The sequence below is a fragment of the Misgurnus anguillicaudatus genome, chromosome 13 (assembly GCF_027580225.2).
Source record: "Misgurnus anguillicaudatus chromosome 13, ASM2758022v2, whole genome shotgun sequence".
Lineage (NCBI taxonomy): Eukaryota > Metazoa > Chordata > Actinopteri > Cypriniformes > Cobitidae > Misgurnus > Misgurnus anguillicaudatus.
The window spans coordinates 11,279,634-11,295,598 of NC_073349.2; the positions used below are offsets into that span (position 1 = coordinate 11,279,634).

Consider the following 15,965-nt stretch of genomic DNA (forward strand, 5'->3'; position numbering starts at 1 on the left):
CCAGCTTGACCAGTTAAAAAATTGGCCAAAACCCCTCTAAACCAGCCTGCTACAGCAGCTAAAGCCAGGCTGGGAGACCAGCTAAAACTAGCCAACAAACTTAGACTGGTTTTAGCTGGTCTTTTCAGTAGGGCAGACATGAATTTGGACGTATCATCATACATGAATATGGAAATATTCAATTGTTACGCATTTTCAGACTTGATGCTCTCACTCTACCTAAACAAATCTTATGCCAAAGTAAAGTAAATACAGCATAACCACAGTTTGCTGATATGATTTCATTTTTTCAAAGGGTTTGCCATAGGCAGACAAAATGAATACAATTTCTGACATATTCTTTTCTTTCACTTAATGAATTTATAGTATAGTAAAATCCCTTGAGTGATTTCACGAGGTGCATCTTCTGCAGTGAAGACCAGTGGAAAAAACATTGACAATGAGTTACCCTGCTTTACCATGGTAAATTTCAATTTGTAATGGTTATTGTCAATACCACACAATAGGCTAAAGCATGTCTAAGTAAAATTAAGTGGAAAGTGAAATTATTGTCAAATATTTTCATACTCAAAATGTGACCTCTGCTTATAACCCATCCCAGTGAGTAGTGAACACACGCAGTGCAAGTTGTAAACACACCATCTCTGCAGTGCCTGTGGAGCAATTGGGGTTAAGGTGCTTTGGTCAAAGGGCACCTCAGTCACAACCCACCGGCTGTGAGACTCAAACCGGCGATCTTCGGATTACAAAAGCCTGACTCTCTATTAGGTCATGATAATTCAGTAAAACTATAAAATCTTACACAATTGGAGAACCCTAGCATCACATTAGAGTGCACTTTAAAAGCTAACCAGAAGGAGGCACTGTATACACAATAAACATTGTTTACCAGGCAGGTTTTCTCGTCCTAATAAAATTGTGTTTCTGCCTGTCTGTGAAATGCCCATTCCATTTTAACAATACCCATTTTAACAATTTGCCATCTCTTTTTCCAGCTGTCCAATATAGTAGTTTAATCCTCTCTATGGGATTCCAAAAATAGAGTTGTATGCATGGGCTCTGTGAGTAGCTGCTCTCTATATTGGCTGCATTGAATTTGAATGTTTATTTTCAGTTCCTTTAAGTATCAAGGAAGTAATAAAAATCATTACACATTTTGTTTTTCCTTCATAATAATCACTTTCACTTTCATTTAAAAACTGCATGTGGTGTTTACTTGTGTCAATCTTTGATTACTATTTAAATTTGTTTGATGATCTGAAACATTAAATTGTGACAAACATGAAAAAAAAATCAGGAATGGGCCAACACTTTGGTATGGTAACTTTTGGAAGCTTAGACCCCCGTTTTTTTTACCAGTCTGATCAATTTTGTTACACAAAGTAACTTGATTAAAGTGTTTTTAAACTTAATCTTAACAATGTTTTCTTTAGAATGTTTTTAAAAGAGTGGTATACATTGTAATTGCACTTATTTAAAGAGTTGGTTAGATCAGAAACTGGGGTATGGGGACCCCCAGATGGTTCTAAGGGGTCCACAGAAAAGAGACAAAAGACAAAGCAAAAATGGTAAAAGTCTCCTGTGTAGCAAATTATTTAAGTTTGTAAACAATTTGCTGTCTATAATATCACAATTATCTAACACAGTTTAAACATTTCTTTATACAAAATATATGGATATGAGTGTTAGGAAATGGTCCCTCGCTGAAGGTTCATCATATGTGGTGGTCCTTGCTATAATAAAGTTTGGAAACCCCTTGTTTAGACTATGTAGCATCTGCAGACAAAATCATCGTTTCTCACTTTCATGTTGTTACAAACCTGTATAAATTGAACACGAAAGGAGATATTTTGAGGAATGACCCATTCACTTCCATAGTAGGAAAAAGAATACTATGGAAGTGAATGGGGCTCATGAATGATTTGTTTACAAACATTCCTCAAAATATTTTTATTCATGTTCATTAGAACAAAGAAATGTATACAGTTAGTTCTGTAACAACATGAGAGTGAGTAAATGATGAAATAATTTTTATTGTTGGGTGAACTGTCCCCTTAATGTATTTTTTAATTTGATTGTTTTGCTCTTTCTTTCACTGAATGAGAACGATGGTATGTTGTCCAAAGTGATCACAGTCTCGACTGACCCACACATTTCTCTATAAAATATTTTTGACTTTTAAACGTGGACGCGTCGCGATTGGCTGAAGGCGGGGTCACGTGACGGAGCGACGCCTCGCGCTGCGGCGGTCAGCGAGTGCAAGTGTGCGATATCAGCGGCAGCGGCTCTGTCTGGAGCTCACACTGTAAATTACAGAAGCCCCCTCCTCTGGAAGACGGTGTTTCTCCCATTATGGGCGACAAGAAAAGCCCATCAAGGTATAGAAACATCTCGTTTAATCTGACTTTTTGAAACCATCTCGCGTGCGGGTGTCCATGTGGAGTATAGCCGTGCGATGATGAAGTCTACTTATTTTTTCCTGGTCGGAATTAACAGAAAAAAGCGCAGCTATGGCGGATATAGAGCCCAGCCTGACTCCCGGTATCCAGTTCTAGACAAAGGGAATTTAGGAAACGCCTCCTCTCTTCTTCTAACTCGCTTTTCTTGTCGATATCCGAAGCTTGTTTGATTTTCAGGCATGCAATATAACAAGTTCGAGAGCCGAATTGGTGTGATCGCGTTTAAGTTGCGCTTAATTCGTGCTAGTGCGCATAGAATGAAGTGCACATGATGACACTCGCACTAATTAGGGTGCATGTGTTGTTATGATAACCTGACAGTTTTTTTCCTTTGCATCTCGCAGGCCAAAAAGACAAGCCAAGCCCTCTGCAGACAACGGATTTTGGGACTGTAGCGTCTGCACCTTCAAAAACAGTGCAGAGGCATTCAAATGCAGTATATGTGATGTGCGGAAAGGTACATCTACAAGGTAAAGTGACACTGCGGCTTTATTGTTAGTAATGGATGATCACCATATAAAACCATCAATGCAGATGCATGCACCGGCGATGTCAACGTTGATATAATGACTTGTTGATTAGGATGGTATGGATTTTTTGCATGCTGACGTCATACGACTCCTATAGAATCTCAATGACACGCTAGGACACGAGGACAGGCAGCAGGATCATACTATATGGATGCATCCTGGTCTGTGCTAGCTAGGGGCCTATTTGCCTACATTTAAGTGAATGCATTTGGCAGATGCTTTTATCCAAAGTGACTGACAGTGCATTCAAGCTATACATTTTTCATCAGTAGATGTGTGCACCTTGGGAATCGAACCCACTGCCTTTATGAAACTACAGGAAATGGTGCATGACAGCCCATATAAGATTTGTTAATGCGGCATTGTTGTTTTGTTAGGCATGTCGAGCTGTTTTTCCTGATGCTGCGTTACTGAGTGAAGTGCAAAATATGAAACTAGGCTGTTTTGTAGCGAGCTGTCATTTTGATTAAGGTATTTGGGTCATTGCTGTTATGCATGACCTTTACTGTAACTTCAAAATAATTTCATAATACGAAGGAATTTCTAGGTAATTAACTTGGGTTGGAATTTAAGGTAGTATTTTGTACAAAGAAGTATACAAGATTTTCAGAAATATGCCCAGGCTGAACAAAATGTATTCATTTTAACTCCTTTGCAGAAAAAGTAACAGGAGCTAAAGTTGCTTGGTAATCATCAAGCAGATCGGGGTCGGCTTGAAATTTTATTTTATTTTTTGCTTCTGTATAGCTCAGTGGTAAACCATTGCGTTAGCATTGCAAAAGATCATGTATCCGAACCCAAGGAACACACATACTGACAAAAAGTATTTGCATTGGATAAAGCGTCTGCCAAATGCGTAAATGTTACTTAGATATTTCTTTAACCATCTTTTAAACATTTGATATTTTAAAGTTAATAAAGATAACTTAAGTTAAACCTGAATTATTTATTAATAAATAAACATTTTTTACAGTATTTTTACATGCATGATGCATGATGAAGTGATATGTGATCATATCTGCTCAAATCAAAGTATGTTCTTTTTTTTTCATTTCATTGTAATTTGTCGTAAATTATATCTAACCAGAATTATTTCCATGTTTAAAATGGGTTTAATATTTTATTCAAACTATCATGACACATGAGATATTAAAAATACATTGTGTAGTAGTAATACATACATACTGTATATACATTTATTACATATACTATATACGGGTGATTCTCGCGAAAACTTGGTTTTAAAAATGTCAAGCATGAAAATGTAAAAATTGCTTAAATTTACTTTTTTTCCCACCAGACATTGAAAAACAAAGTCTGGAGTAAATGGGAACATTTATTTAAAAACTTTTACTTATCATTTAACATTTTTTGTAACATAATTTAAAAAATTAGTCCTAAAAAATCTCATTACCGCAACAGTCAGAAAACATCAACACTGACATATTTTCAAAATGACATGACAAACCTGAAAGAACATAATTTGGAGATTCTGCACATGCATTTAAAATCAAAGTATTATGCTTCTATTAATTGAATTAACATTTAATAAGCATTTGTTGCGGTAATGATAATCAAAATGTTGTGTAAGCATTCTGACAAGACAATATTTCAAATTAACTGTAAAAAAATGATCTTAGCTGGTAGCCATCTTGAAGTAACTGGTCCATGTGCTTGGTCACTCAAAATCAAACTTTATTAAAATTCTGTATGTGTGCTTAAACTGTTCTCAAAAAGTGTTGCGGAGGATGAGAACATCAGGCATGGACACATCATTTTCCTAATTTTTCTTCATTATTATTATACATGAATATTCAGTAAATATTTTTTCTGTCATCTAAAGTAGTCTAGCAAAACATCCATTTATTTTTTTCTTAATATTTTTGTGTTAATTTGATTAAATTACAACATAACGCATGTTCAAACACAGCCGGACACATTGCGGTAATGAGAATTTCAGCAGAAAATGAGATAAAATTTCCAATTATAAATTCTTATGTTGAAATCACACATTGTGCAAGGTAGAACACAGTATTGTGTTAATTCTGATGCTTTTTAATGTTACTATATTACACATTTTAAAGCTAAAATCATTAGTGCCTTGGTGTTTCAATGGTTGCGTGAGAATCACCCATACACATTTTGGATTTAGTAGTAGATATTCAGTATATGCATAATTTTATGCAAGAGTAAAGCCATTGATGGCAGTGTTCAATTATTGTAGCCGTTTCAGGTAAATAATGGATTATCAGATTAATGCAAAGTGTTTTTATGTTGTATAGATTATTCTTAAAATCATAAAAACCACGAAAGATACCTCATACGCTTTAAAGTTTTATGCCATTCTCTGTTTTCAACCATATCACTGGTATGAACGTGGAAAGCGTAGTACTGGTTAGATCTCAAATGAGCGTATTTCTTATTACAGTCTTTTCATCTATTGTGTATGATATGGTGTGAAGTAGACATGCATCTCCTCTCTCCATTACATGCTTGAATGTTAATTTTGAAGCAACAGGATCGGTGTCCGCTGTCTGATAAATAGGTTGTTTGATGAGGCTATTTTTATTAGGCCGTTCTGGTTTAGACATGTGTGATGTCTGACTGCTGTTACACACCAGAGTAGCAACATCTGTGGGAATCGGCTGGATACCACATGAACGGACACAAAAAACAAAGCCTGTCTTCTCTTGTCCAGCCAAACTCACGCTGTGGATCTCACGCTAATAACACTAAAGAATATTATTAAGTAAAGCAGATTTTCAGTTTTTAATTTGAATTACAACACACTTTTGCAAATATTTGATATTTTCTGTTTATGTCGTGACAGCAATGATAGTATTTTGATTTGTATTTGTTAGACAGTATGAAGAGCATAACCGCTTTAATAAGATTAGTGAATGCTGATTATGTGCTGTCAGTATAACACAGATGAAATTAAATTTGAAACACAACGATCATTTAATTCAATTATCACAGAGAACCGCCATCAGTCAAACCATCAACAGGATTTTATTAACAGCGATGCTTCTCAAGCTAAAATACTCTCATTTACCACAAAGAGGTAATCTTTCAAACGTTGTCAGATGAAAGACCTTTTTCTGAATGATTATAATGCATTTCACTGATTATATTTTAAATTATTATGTCATATACTTTTTGGATATCGTTCAATATTTTCCAAAATGTTGTCATTACTTACTCTGCCTCATTTTGTACCTCTTATGGGTTTCTTTGTTCCTCAGAACCAAAGCATAGATTTTTTAAGAAGTGTAGTTTTTTTGTTTTCAATGGGAGTGGATGGTGATTGCGCCATCAAGCTTCAAAAGGACACAAAATGTCATTAAATATCTCCACGTGACTCACTTTGTATATTTCAAGTGTCCTGAAAACATGCAAACAGGTTTGGTAAAAAAAAACCTAAACACTTCCGGTAACACTTCACAGTAAGGTTGTATTAGTAAACATAAGTAAATGCATTAATAAACAAACGATGAACAATATACACAAGTCAACATTTGACTTGGATCATTAAAGTTGTCCAAAGACAAGAACGAGTATTGGGTGTTGGTTTTAAGACAACTTTTATGAAAGGTTTTGATCCACTTTAAATGTTTACTTTTTTTATAGCATTTATAAATTCTTGTTAATGTAAGTTAATGTCAATACAGTTATTCATGTTAGTTCATGGTGCATTAACAGGTGAAACCTTTTGATTTTATTAATATTTTAGTAAATGGTAAAATTAACATAAACTAACATTTTATAAATGCTGTAGAAGTATTGTTCATTAATAGTTCATGTTAACTAATGCATTAACTAATTGTTAACAAATATAACCGTATTGTTACCAGTTATTAATTCTCTGCCTAAACTGTGTTGTTTACGCAGTAAACATAAGTTTAAGGATGTTTGCTTAAATAATAATGTGCAATTGCCGGAATGACAGCGATATCCACAACATAAAGAGTTAAGTTTTTGCATAAAATAATAGTCAAGACCTACATCAAATTATGGATTATATTTGAATTGTTTCACTGCAAAAATGAATGCTTAGTATTTTTGTGTTGTTTTGCAACACCTGAGAAGCAAATTAGGAAAATGGCTTAATTTTTTGTATCTTTTTTCCAGAAAACAAGACTAATCCACTGGTTTTACAGACAAAGCTTAAATGAGATATTTAATGAGTACTTCGACTCGCCTGAAAAAAGTCCGCTCCCCTTCTCACTCTCATAATGGGAGAGGGAGGGTGTTACTGCGCCGAGTCGAAGTACTCCCAAAAGTGCTATTACGCCATAAAATATAGTTCCTCTTTTAAATCCGCTTAGAAAAGCGCTACGTTTTATTTTGTACCACCAAACTTGCTCGTATAACTACTCGTCTTAAATAGGAAAAACGTTGATGTGTTTGGTCACTTCTAACTTTATCTCTAAATGGTAGCATTGAATGAATGGGGCTAAGCTAAATGCTATCGAAGTGTCGCAGCGCGCTCCAGCGCTTACGTGCACGCACACAGATGATAGAGGGATGTATCAACAATTCTTAGTTAAGGTAATAACATCTTTTAATATTGAAAATGAGTAGACTATTCCTTTAAGGCTAGTCCTAGCCTGAAACACATGTTGTCTCATCTGAAAATAACTTGCATTGACAGATCTTAAAATATGCAAATGCCATTGATTTGTCTCAAGATACACCGCAACGTCTTTTTCTAAGGCATGTTTATAAAAGATGCTTAAACATCTTAATATAACTACGGCCTAGTCCTGGATTTCTGTAAAAACAGGCCAATATCTTGAGTTGTATTGTTTATCGAGTAAAGCGCAAAGTGTTGTCCAGTTTTTACACATACGCGATGGTACGCGTATATAGTGTGTGTGACAAAAATTTTGTGATCGGAATAGTACACGCCGTACGCGCATAGCCAGATTTTTGCAACTGCGTGTACTTGCAACGTGTAGGTCGCGCATGTGTGTACAGGAGAATTTAGTATGTAGTGCTGGAGATGCATTGCATTTTTTCGCAATGCGCATGAGTCGAACGTCTGTGTACACGTACAAGCTGTGCGTTCGACCATGTGCGTACGTTGCGTACATGTAAAAAAAGAACGATATAGTACGGGCTTAAATGTTTCTCGATTTAAGATTTTTTAGATAAAAAAAACAATTATCGGATAATACGGCTCGTTATGGTTAAGTACAGCTCACTTTTGGGGGCTTTTCACTGTGTACAGTACCTAGTACCCGATACTTTTTTAATACCACATAGGTTGTGGTCCCAAGTGAGTCGTACTTATACTAAATACTAAAAATCGTTACCTTCAGTTGCGTCGCTAAATGCAAGATTAGTTACTCACGTGCAAACTAAGTGGTCATCTGTGCTTTATTGTACAAGTTCGCAAACTCCTTTTAGCAGTGAAAAACACATCCCCTTGCTGAGAATCAAGAACACCATTGCTCCCGTGTTGAGTGTTTGTTTGTATAGCGTTTTTTTGATGATGTCACAGTAGTAGAGGATGATGCAACTGTATTAAGTATATAATCCCACCACCCACTTTAAAGCGACACTAAACCCTGAGTTGAGTTAAGCAAGCTGAGCCCAGCCGCGTGGTACTGTACCAGGTATCCAATGATATGACATGAATTACAAGTTGAATTTTTAATGATGCTTTGGTGTTCCTTTAAACCTTAAAGAGGTGGTCACCATCCACATCCATTGTAAATGAAGAACCACATTTAAAAAAAAAAACACATTTTGGTCTCAAAGAAAGCCAACTGGGGTTTTTACAATTTGTACGATCTAGCTCTATATATTTCTAAGGCAATACAGTTATATTTTACAGACAAGTACTTAATGGTTAATGTCAGCAGGTCACAAATAAACCCTTAAGCGAGTGAGACAACATGACTCACGCTAGGGTCCTGATAACCCAGATAGGGTTTGTTTGGCAATAATAATGGGCAGATTGTACATTATCCTATACAGTACATAATGTATATGGGAATTATCTCAGCCACCTGTCACCTGCTCTTCAGATTCTGGCTTTTGAAAAACGCATTAGTCAACCACTAGATATTTGTTCATATGACGTTTTAGTCATTCTGGTAATTGTTTTCTAGAAAACCTAGGATAAACTCTCAACTCGTGGCACAGCAGGTTGCTCAGCAGTACGCCGCTCCACCCCCAGCCAAAAAAGAAAGGAGAGAGAGGTCAGACAGAGACCTGCCCGACGACGACCACTTCGACATGGACAACTCTGACTCGGATAGACTCAGCAGTCTCCACCCTGACTCTGACCATCCGGAGAGATTAGGTCTGGATGGAGGTCAGCCGGACAGAGGACATTCTCCGAAGGAGCGGAGACCGGAGCGCGTTCTGGAGAAACACCAGCAGATCGATGCAGACAGGAGGCCCGAGAGATCGGAGCTGACCCAGGATCTGCTCCATCTCAACAGAACGGACGGAGATCACACGGACAGAGGAGCGCTGGAAAAACTTCAGCCTCACAGGGAACACATGGACAAAGAGCATCCGATTCCGCACACAGCAAGCTCCGGGATGCAGCCGGCAGAGAGGATGGGCGCAGAGAGAGAGGAGCTCAAAAAGGGAAAGATAGAACGAGCCATAATGGAAAAACACAAGGAGAGACACAAAAGCCTCACACCCAGTAAAAAACCCACCGCCAAGAAGATAAAGTGAGTATCGTTAAACAGCCATCTGATTTAAATGAATGTTATGAATTCATATAGTAGGCAATGGCATGATGCTTATAACAATAACCTGAGAGCATATTGTAACAACATTCACAGGCCCAAACTCGTTCATAAAGGTCCAACTGGTGAAAGTAACGGCGTGAAATCTGGCAAGTCAGTGACGAAGAATAACAAATCTATAATTTCACGGTAAGTTCAGAGCCGATCTGCTCCAACAGTTTTCTTAAAGAAGGCAGGGTTGTGCATGCAGGTGCTTGTCATGTGTCGAATTACTCACGACTGTCGAATTATTTACGGGAAGTTACTTTAAATTAACCAAATAGTTTAGCAGGTTTGTAGTTGCAAACACATGGGCTCTTTAAAAGGAATGCAATACTAAACTTAAAGCTAGTAAATGTAAAAACTGCTCTTAGACTATACTTGACAAAATGTTAAATGCTATCTCACTTGTAAGTCACTTTGGATAAAAACCTGGTAGATCATGATCTTGATCGCACCTACAAAACTTTTCCTACCCCTACCTAGGGGTTGGCGATATGACCAAAATCTTGTATGTTTCTATAACGATATGTATCAAAGTAGAGTTTTCTTTTAATAAGAAATAAAGAATTTTCTTTAACGCTGTAGACTTTTCATAATTTTCTTATACAAGCATAAAAAGAAGACAAACAAACAAAACTCAAGCTCATCGAAGATAAACAGTCAGTTATGAAATAAGGATAATAAATAATAATATATCTCATTAAAGGTAGAAAAGTTATTTAGTCACAGAAACAGAGCGCACATAGCAGTCTAGAGCGAGGAACGCAACGCGAATTCAACGATACAAAGTCAATGCAAAGACGCGAATAGACACGAACTTGCGTAGGGCGACGCGAATGACGCAAATCCGGCGGTGCAATTACCGCCAAAACACGACACAAAGTTAAATCCCACAAGTAATCTAGAGCGAGGAACACAATGTTTCGCATTTATTGTGTATGCAGTAGAGCTTGAACCAACTGGTTGACTAGTCGACAAGTTAACCTTAATGCAAAGTCATGACGCTTTAAGCTTAACGTCGACTAGTCGCATTAATCACTATACTTTTTTATTTATTGTTGCATTGTAGATGTTAAGTTGCAACATAGGAGCTGTATAATTTTAGCATTGTTATGCCGACATGCATTGATAAAAAACGCTTTAAAACGGGAGTTATTGTTGCATTGTTAATGTTAAGTTGCAACATATGATTTGTATTTCTTTTTAAATTTAAGTTGCAACATAAGCTGTATAATCAGCATCAGTATTAATGTTCTGCTAATAAATTGTGGCATGTTGCAAAGCAGTCCCATCGCTTGTGTTTTGTATGGTTGACATCAATGACTAGTCGACGTCAACTGGACTTTGATGTCATAACAGTCGACTTTAAATAATTTGAAGTCGTTCAACCCCTAGTATGCAGCACTATGGGGTGTACACACCAAACCCGAATTCAACGATTTGCCTGAGTAGATTACATAGAAAGTCAATGCAAAGATGCGAATAGACGCAAACTCGTGTGGGACGATGCAAATGACGCTTACCAGGCGGTGCAATTAATGCGAAAACACGTGATATTTACCTCAAACGCGGCTCCAGCAAAAAATTTGCATTACACAAGATGAAATCCCGCAAGTAATCTAGAGCGATGAACGAAATTTTCGCATTCAATGATTTGCCTGAGTAGAGTACATACAAAGTCAATGCAAAGACGCCAATAGAGGTGAACTTGCGTGGGGCGATGCGAATGACGTGAATCGACCAACTCAATTGCCGCGAAAACACATGCTATACACCCCAATAGGTCTTTGCGCAAGTTGAAAATATTAGGTTTGACACAAAGTTAAATCCCACATGTAATCTAGAGCAAGAAACGCTATGTTTCGCATTTGGTGTGTGCGCAGCATTATGGGGCGTACACACCAAATGCGAATTCAACAATTTGCACAAGTAGATTACATACAAAGTCAATGCAAAGACGCGAATAGACGATGCAAATGATGCAAACAAGGCGGTGCAATTGCCGCGAAGACACGTGCTATTTGCCTGAAACGCGGCTTTGGGCAGGTTGAAAATATTCAACTCAAGCGAAAAATTTGCATGACATGAAGTTAAATCCCACGAGTAATCTAGAGCAAGGAACGCAATGTTTCAAATTTGTTGTGTATGCAGCATTATAGGGCGTACACACCTAACGCGAATCAACTGGCGCAATTGCCGCGAAAGCACATGCTATTCACCCCAAATGGGTCTTTGCGCAAGTTGAAAATATCCAATTCGACACAGTTAAATCCTGCATGTAATGTAGGTCAAGGAACGCGATGTTTCACATTTGATGTGTACGCAGCTTTTTGGGGCGTACACACCAACCGCGAATTCAACGATTTTCACAAGGAGATTACATACAAAGTCAATGCAAAGACGCAAATAGACGTGAACTTGCACGGGGCGATGCGAATGACGCGAATCGACTGGCGTAATTGCCGCGAAAGCACATGCTATTCACCCCAAATGGGTCTTTGCGCAAGTTGAAAATATTCAATTCGACACAAAGTTAAATCCCGCATGTAATCTAGAGCAAGGAACGTGATGTTTTGCATTTGGTGTGTACACAGCATTTTGGGTGTACACACCAAACGCGAATTCAACAATTTGCACAAGTAGATTACATACAGTCAATGCAAAGACGCAAATAGACGTGAACGCGCATGGGGCGATGCGAATGGCGCGAATCGACTGGCGTAATTGCCGCGAAAAAGCATGCTATTCACCCCAAATGGGTCTTTGGGCAAGTTGAAAATATTCAATTCGACACAAAGTTAAATCCCGCATGTAATCTAGAGCAAGGAACGCAATGTTTCGCATTTTGTGTGTATGCAGCATTGAATCACTTGTTTTAAAACTGTGGTGGTTATATGCGTGTACAAATGTTACGTTTTCGTGACCACGCACACAGCAACGTGACATTGGCGAGTAACCTCGATATAGTCCAAAATCTCTACCCATTGACAAATTACAACCGGTTTATCAAACCTACAGTTTATCACCCACCCCTGCCTATGAAAACCCTGCTCAAGTCCTTTGTTTTGGTGATTTGCTGTTTTCTACATAAAAACATCCTGCATAATGTAAAGAACATTTTATGAAAATAAAACCTTAATATCTTTAATACTGAATAAAGCCATGTCAAAGATCTCTCTTCCTCTCTCTTGTACTCCAGACCTAAACTGAAGAACATAGACAGAAGCTCCGCCCAGCAGCTCGCTATAACAGTGGGAAATGTGACTGTCATCATCACAGACTTTAAGGAGAAGGCTCGCTCCTCCTCCACCTCCTCATCTACTGTCACCTCCAGTGCTGGCTCGGAGCAGCAGCACCTGAGCTCCAGCTCGGAGAGCACGGACAAGGGCTCCTCCCGCGCCTCCACCCCAAGGAGAGACCACTCGTCTGGGCATAACGAGACCCTGTGAAGGTCAAGGAGATTTAGACACCGGAGCTCCTACATCCACACTTGTAACTGTTATAGTCACCTTATGTGGAGGAGGGATCTTTCCAACCCATCTAGACATTGCCCATCATGACACACAGGCGGACATTACCTGTTTGAAACCCTCGTGGAGCACCCTGTAGATCGATGTGTTGATGTTGGTGCGAGTCACGCCGAGACCCAATGTATATTCTGTGCCCTATTCTTACCAGATATTAACCCTGTTTGTGCGTCACAGAAACGAGCGCTCCAAGTTTGCATTATTATTGTTCATTGTCATGAAATTGTGCAGACGGTTTTGACTTTGTGTTTAGAATTTAGGATCGTTTACGCTAAATGTATCAGCTTCTTTCTCCATCCTCAAACTCAAAGTCAATGATCTGTTCTTGCAGCTGTTTGTAGAAAGTGAGCTATCGATGAGAAGATCATGCTGTGCCACCTCGTGAAGGGAGATTTGTTCCCTTAATATTTCATATGACAAACTCTTTTGTGTGTTTACATGGTGGAAACACAAACTGTGATTATGTGAGTTTACAGTATTATAAATACATGGCCAACTTTGAAATCCATACAGTGTACCATGTAGACATGTTTTGTGGTTCACAAGATGATAAGAGAGAATTTAGAATATTGATCTTTATCTTTCTCTGTTTTTAGACTTTAAACCTTTGCATATTTCTTGTTAAAGTATATCGGGATTCACAGGACTGTCAGTTATTAGTTAATGGGAACAATATAACAAGAATCCTGCAGTTGTTAGAATATGAAGCAGTTTATCGGTGACATTTTGAAGGATTTATACTATGGTCTATTTAATGAAGATCTCTGCTGAAAATGGTCATCACTAACAACAGTAAAATCAGATTGCAATACATATAATGAGAGAGATGTAGTATTCTGTACTACTTTTAGTAGATATGTTTTCTGACAGTTGCATTTGAATCATTGTACAATTGGCTTTCTCTGCCCATAAGAAACATTTAGCACAGATTTACACACCCATCATGACCTTTGTTGAAAATCTAGAAGCTTACGAAGCAAATAAAAATCTTCTTAAACTTACAATTGTCTCATAGCATCTTGGGAATCTCAATGTAATCTTAATGTGTGCTACTTGAATCTGCTAAAGCCTTGAGACCACAAACCGGTTATAAGAGTTTTAATGGCATAATGAGATTTATACATCACCTGAAAGCTGAATAAATAAGGTTAGCTTCCATTGATGTATTTATGGGTTTTGTAGGATAGGACAATATTTGGCTGAGATACAACTATTTGAAAATCTGGTATTCGAGGGTGCAGAAAAAAATTAAAATAATAAGAAATTCACCTTTAAATTTCTCTAAATGAAGTCATTAGAAAAACATATCACTAATGATGAATGCATTTTTATATATTTACAGTAGGAAATTTACAAAATATCATTATGAAATATGATCAGTACTTAAAGGGATAGTTTACCCAAAAATAAAAATTTTGTCATTTTCTCACCCTCATGTTATTCTAAACTTGTATCAGTTTTTTTATTTTGATGAACACAAAAGAAGATATTTTGATAAATAATGGTAAGCACACAAGTGTTTGTAACCATTAACTTTCATAGTAGGAAAAACAAATATAATGGAATTTAATGTTTGCCGTCAACTTACCATCATTTATCAAAATATCATCTTAATTTATCACAATACTTCCATAATATTTGTTTTCCTACTATGGAAGTCAATGGTCACTATCTGCTGTGTGCTTGGCATCATTTATCAAAATGTCTGATTTTGAGTTCATCAAAAAAAAAAAAAACAACAACAGCTTTACAGCAGCATGAGGATGAGTAAATGACAGATTTTTTTATTTTTGGGTGAACTATCCCTTTAATATATACATTTTGACCTATACGATGTATTGTTGGCTATTGCTACAAATATACATGTGCTATTATGACTGGTTTTGTGGTCCAGGGTCACGTATTTCATTTACTGATTTAAGTGTCATTTCATTGACAATCTCCTGAAGTTTGAGGCTCCAAAAATGCCAGCAGATCCAAATCACTGTCTTATGCTACATGTTACATTGAGGTGCTCTTATTTTGAAATATTCAGCAATGGTTTTATTTTGTAATTTATTAATTTATTATTGCAGACATTATAATCAATAAACAAGCTGTAATGACTTCCATATCAATATACAAGCCATTTGTTTATTTATTAATTTATTATTGAACACATTATAATAAATAAGACAATAATCACATACATATAATACAGTATAACAGTTTGTTGAACAAATGTATAACAAATAGGAAAATAATAATCAAATTTATTGAAATAAATTAAATTAATTATTTTATGAAAAACTGCAAAAAGCTTCACACAAATATTGTATATGGTGTCTGGTTTCACAGACAATGTCTAGCTAAAGACAGACCTAGGCCTTAGATTAATCAAGATGTTTAAGCATATTTTATAAACATTCCTCACAGAAACTAGATGTTACTGGTGTGTATCTAGAGACAAATCAATTGCACTGACTTGTAAGATGTCAAATAAATCTTTGGTGTCCCCAGAGTACACATTTTAATTTTACTTCATTTTTGTTTATAAATAAGATATTTTCCAAAATCAAGAAACGATAAAGGCCATATTTGGTTGTAATGACAGTATATCAAAACGTCATCTTTCTTTTTTAAATTAGATGAGCTTTTATTCGTCCGTGCTTTTATTTTGAAGTATAGCTCAGACCGCTGACGGTTGTTGGTGAC

At 36.9% G+C, this 15,965-nt stretch overlaps 1 protein-coding gene across 1 annotated transcript; it reads left to right on the forward strand.

The window, feature by feature from the left end:
* Positions 1 to 2,206: 2,206 nt before the first annotated feature.
* On the forward strand, positions 2,207 to 14,275 carry rybpa (RING1 and YY1 binding protein a). Its single transcript, XM_055188724.2, has 5 exons — positions 2,207 to 2,378; positions 2,804 to 2,929; positions 9,109 to 9,684; positions 9,799 to 9,891; positions 12,944 to 14,275. Exons 1-5 carry the CDS (start codon positions 2,353 to 2,355, stop codon positions 13,191 to 13,193), a joined length of 1,071 nt encoding a protein of 356 aa, XP_055044699.2. The 5' UTR covers positions 2,207 to 2,352; the 3' UTR covers positions 13,194 to 14,275.
* The last annotated feature ends 1,690 nt before the right edge of the window (positions 14,276 to 15,965 follow it).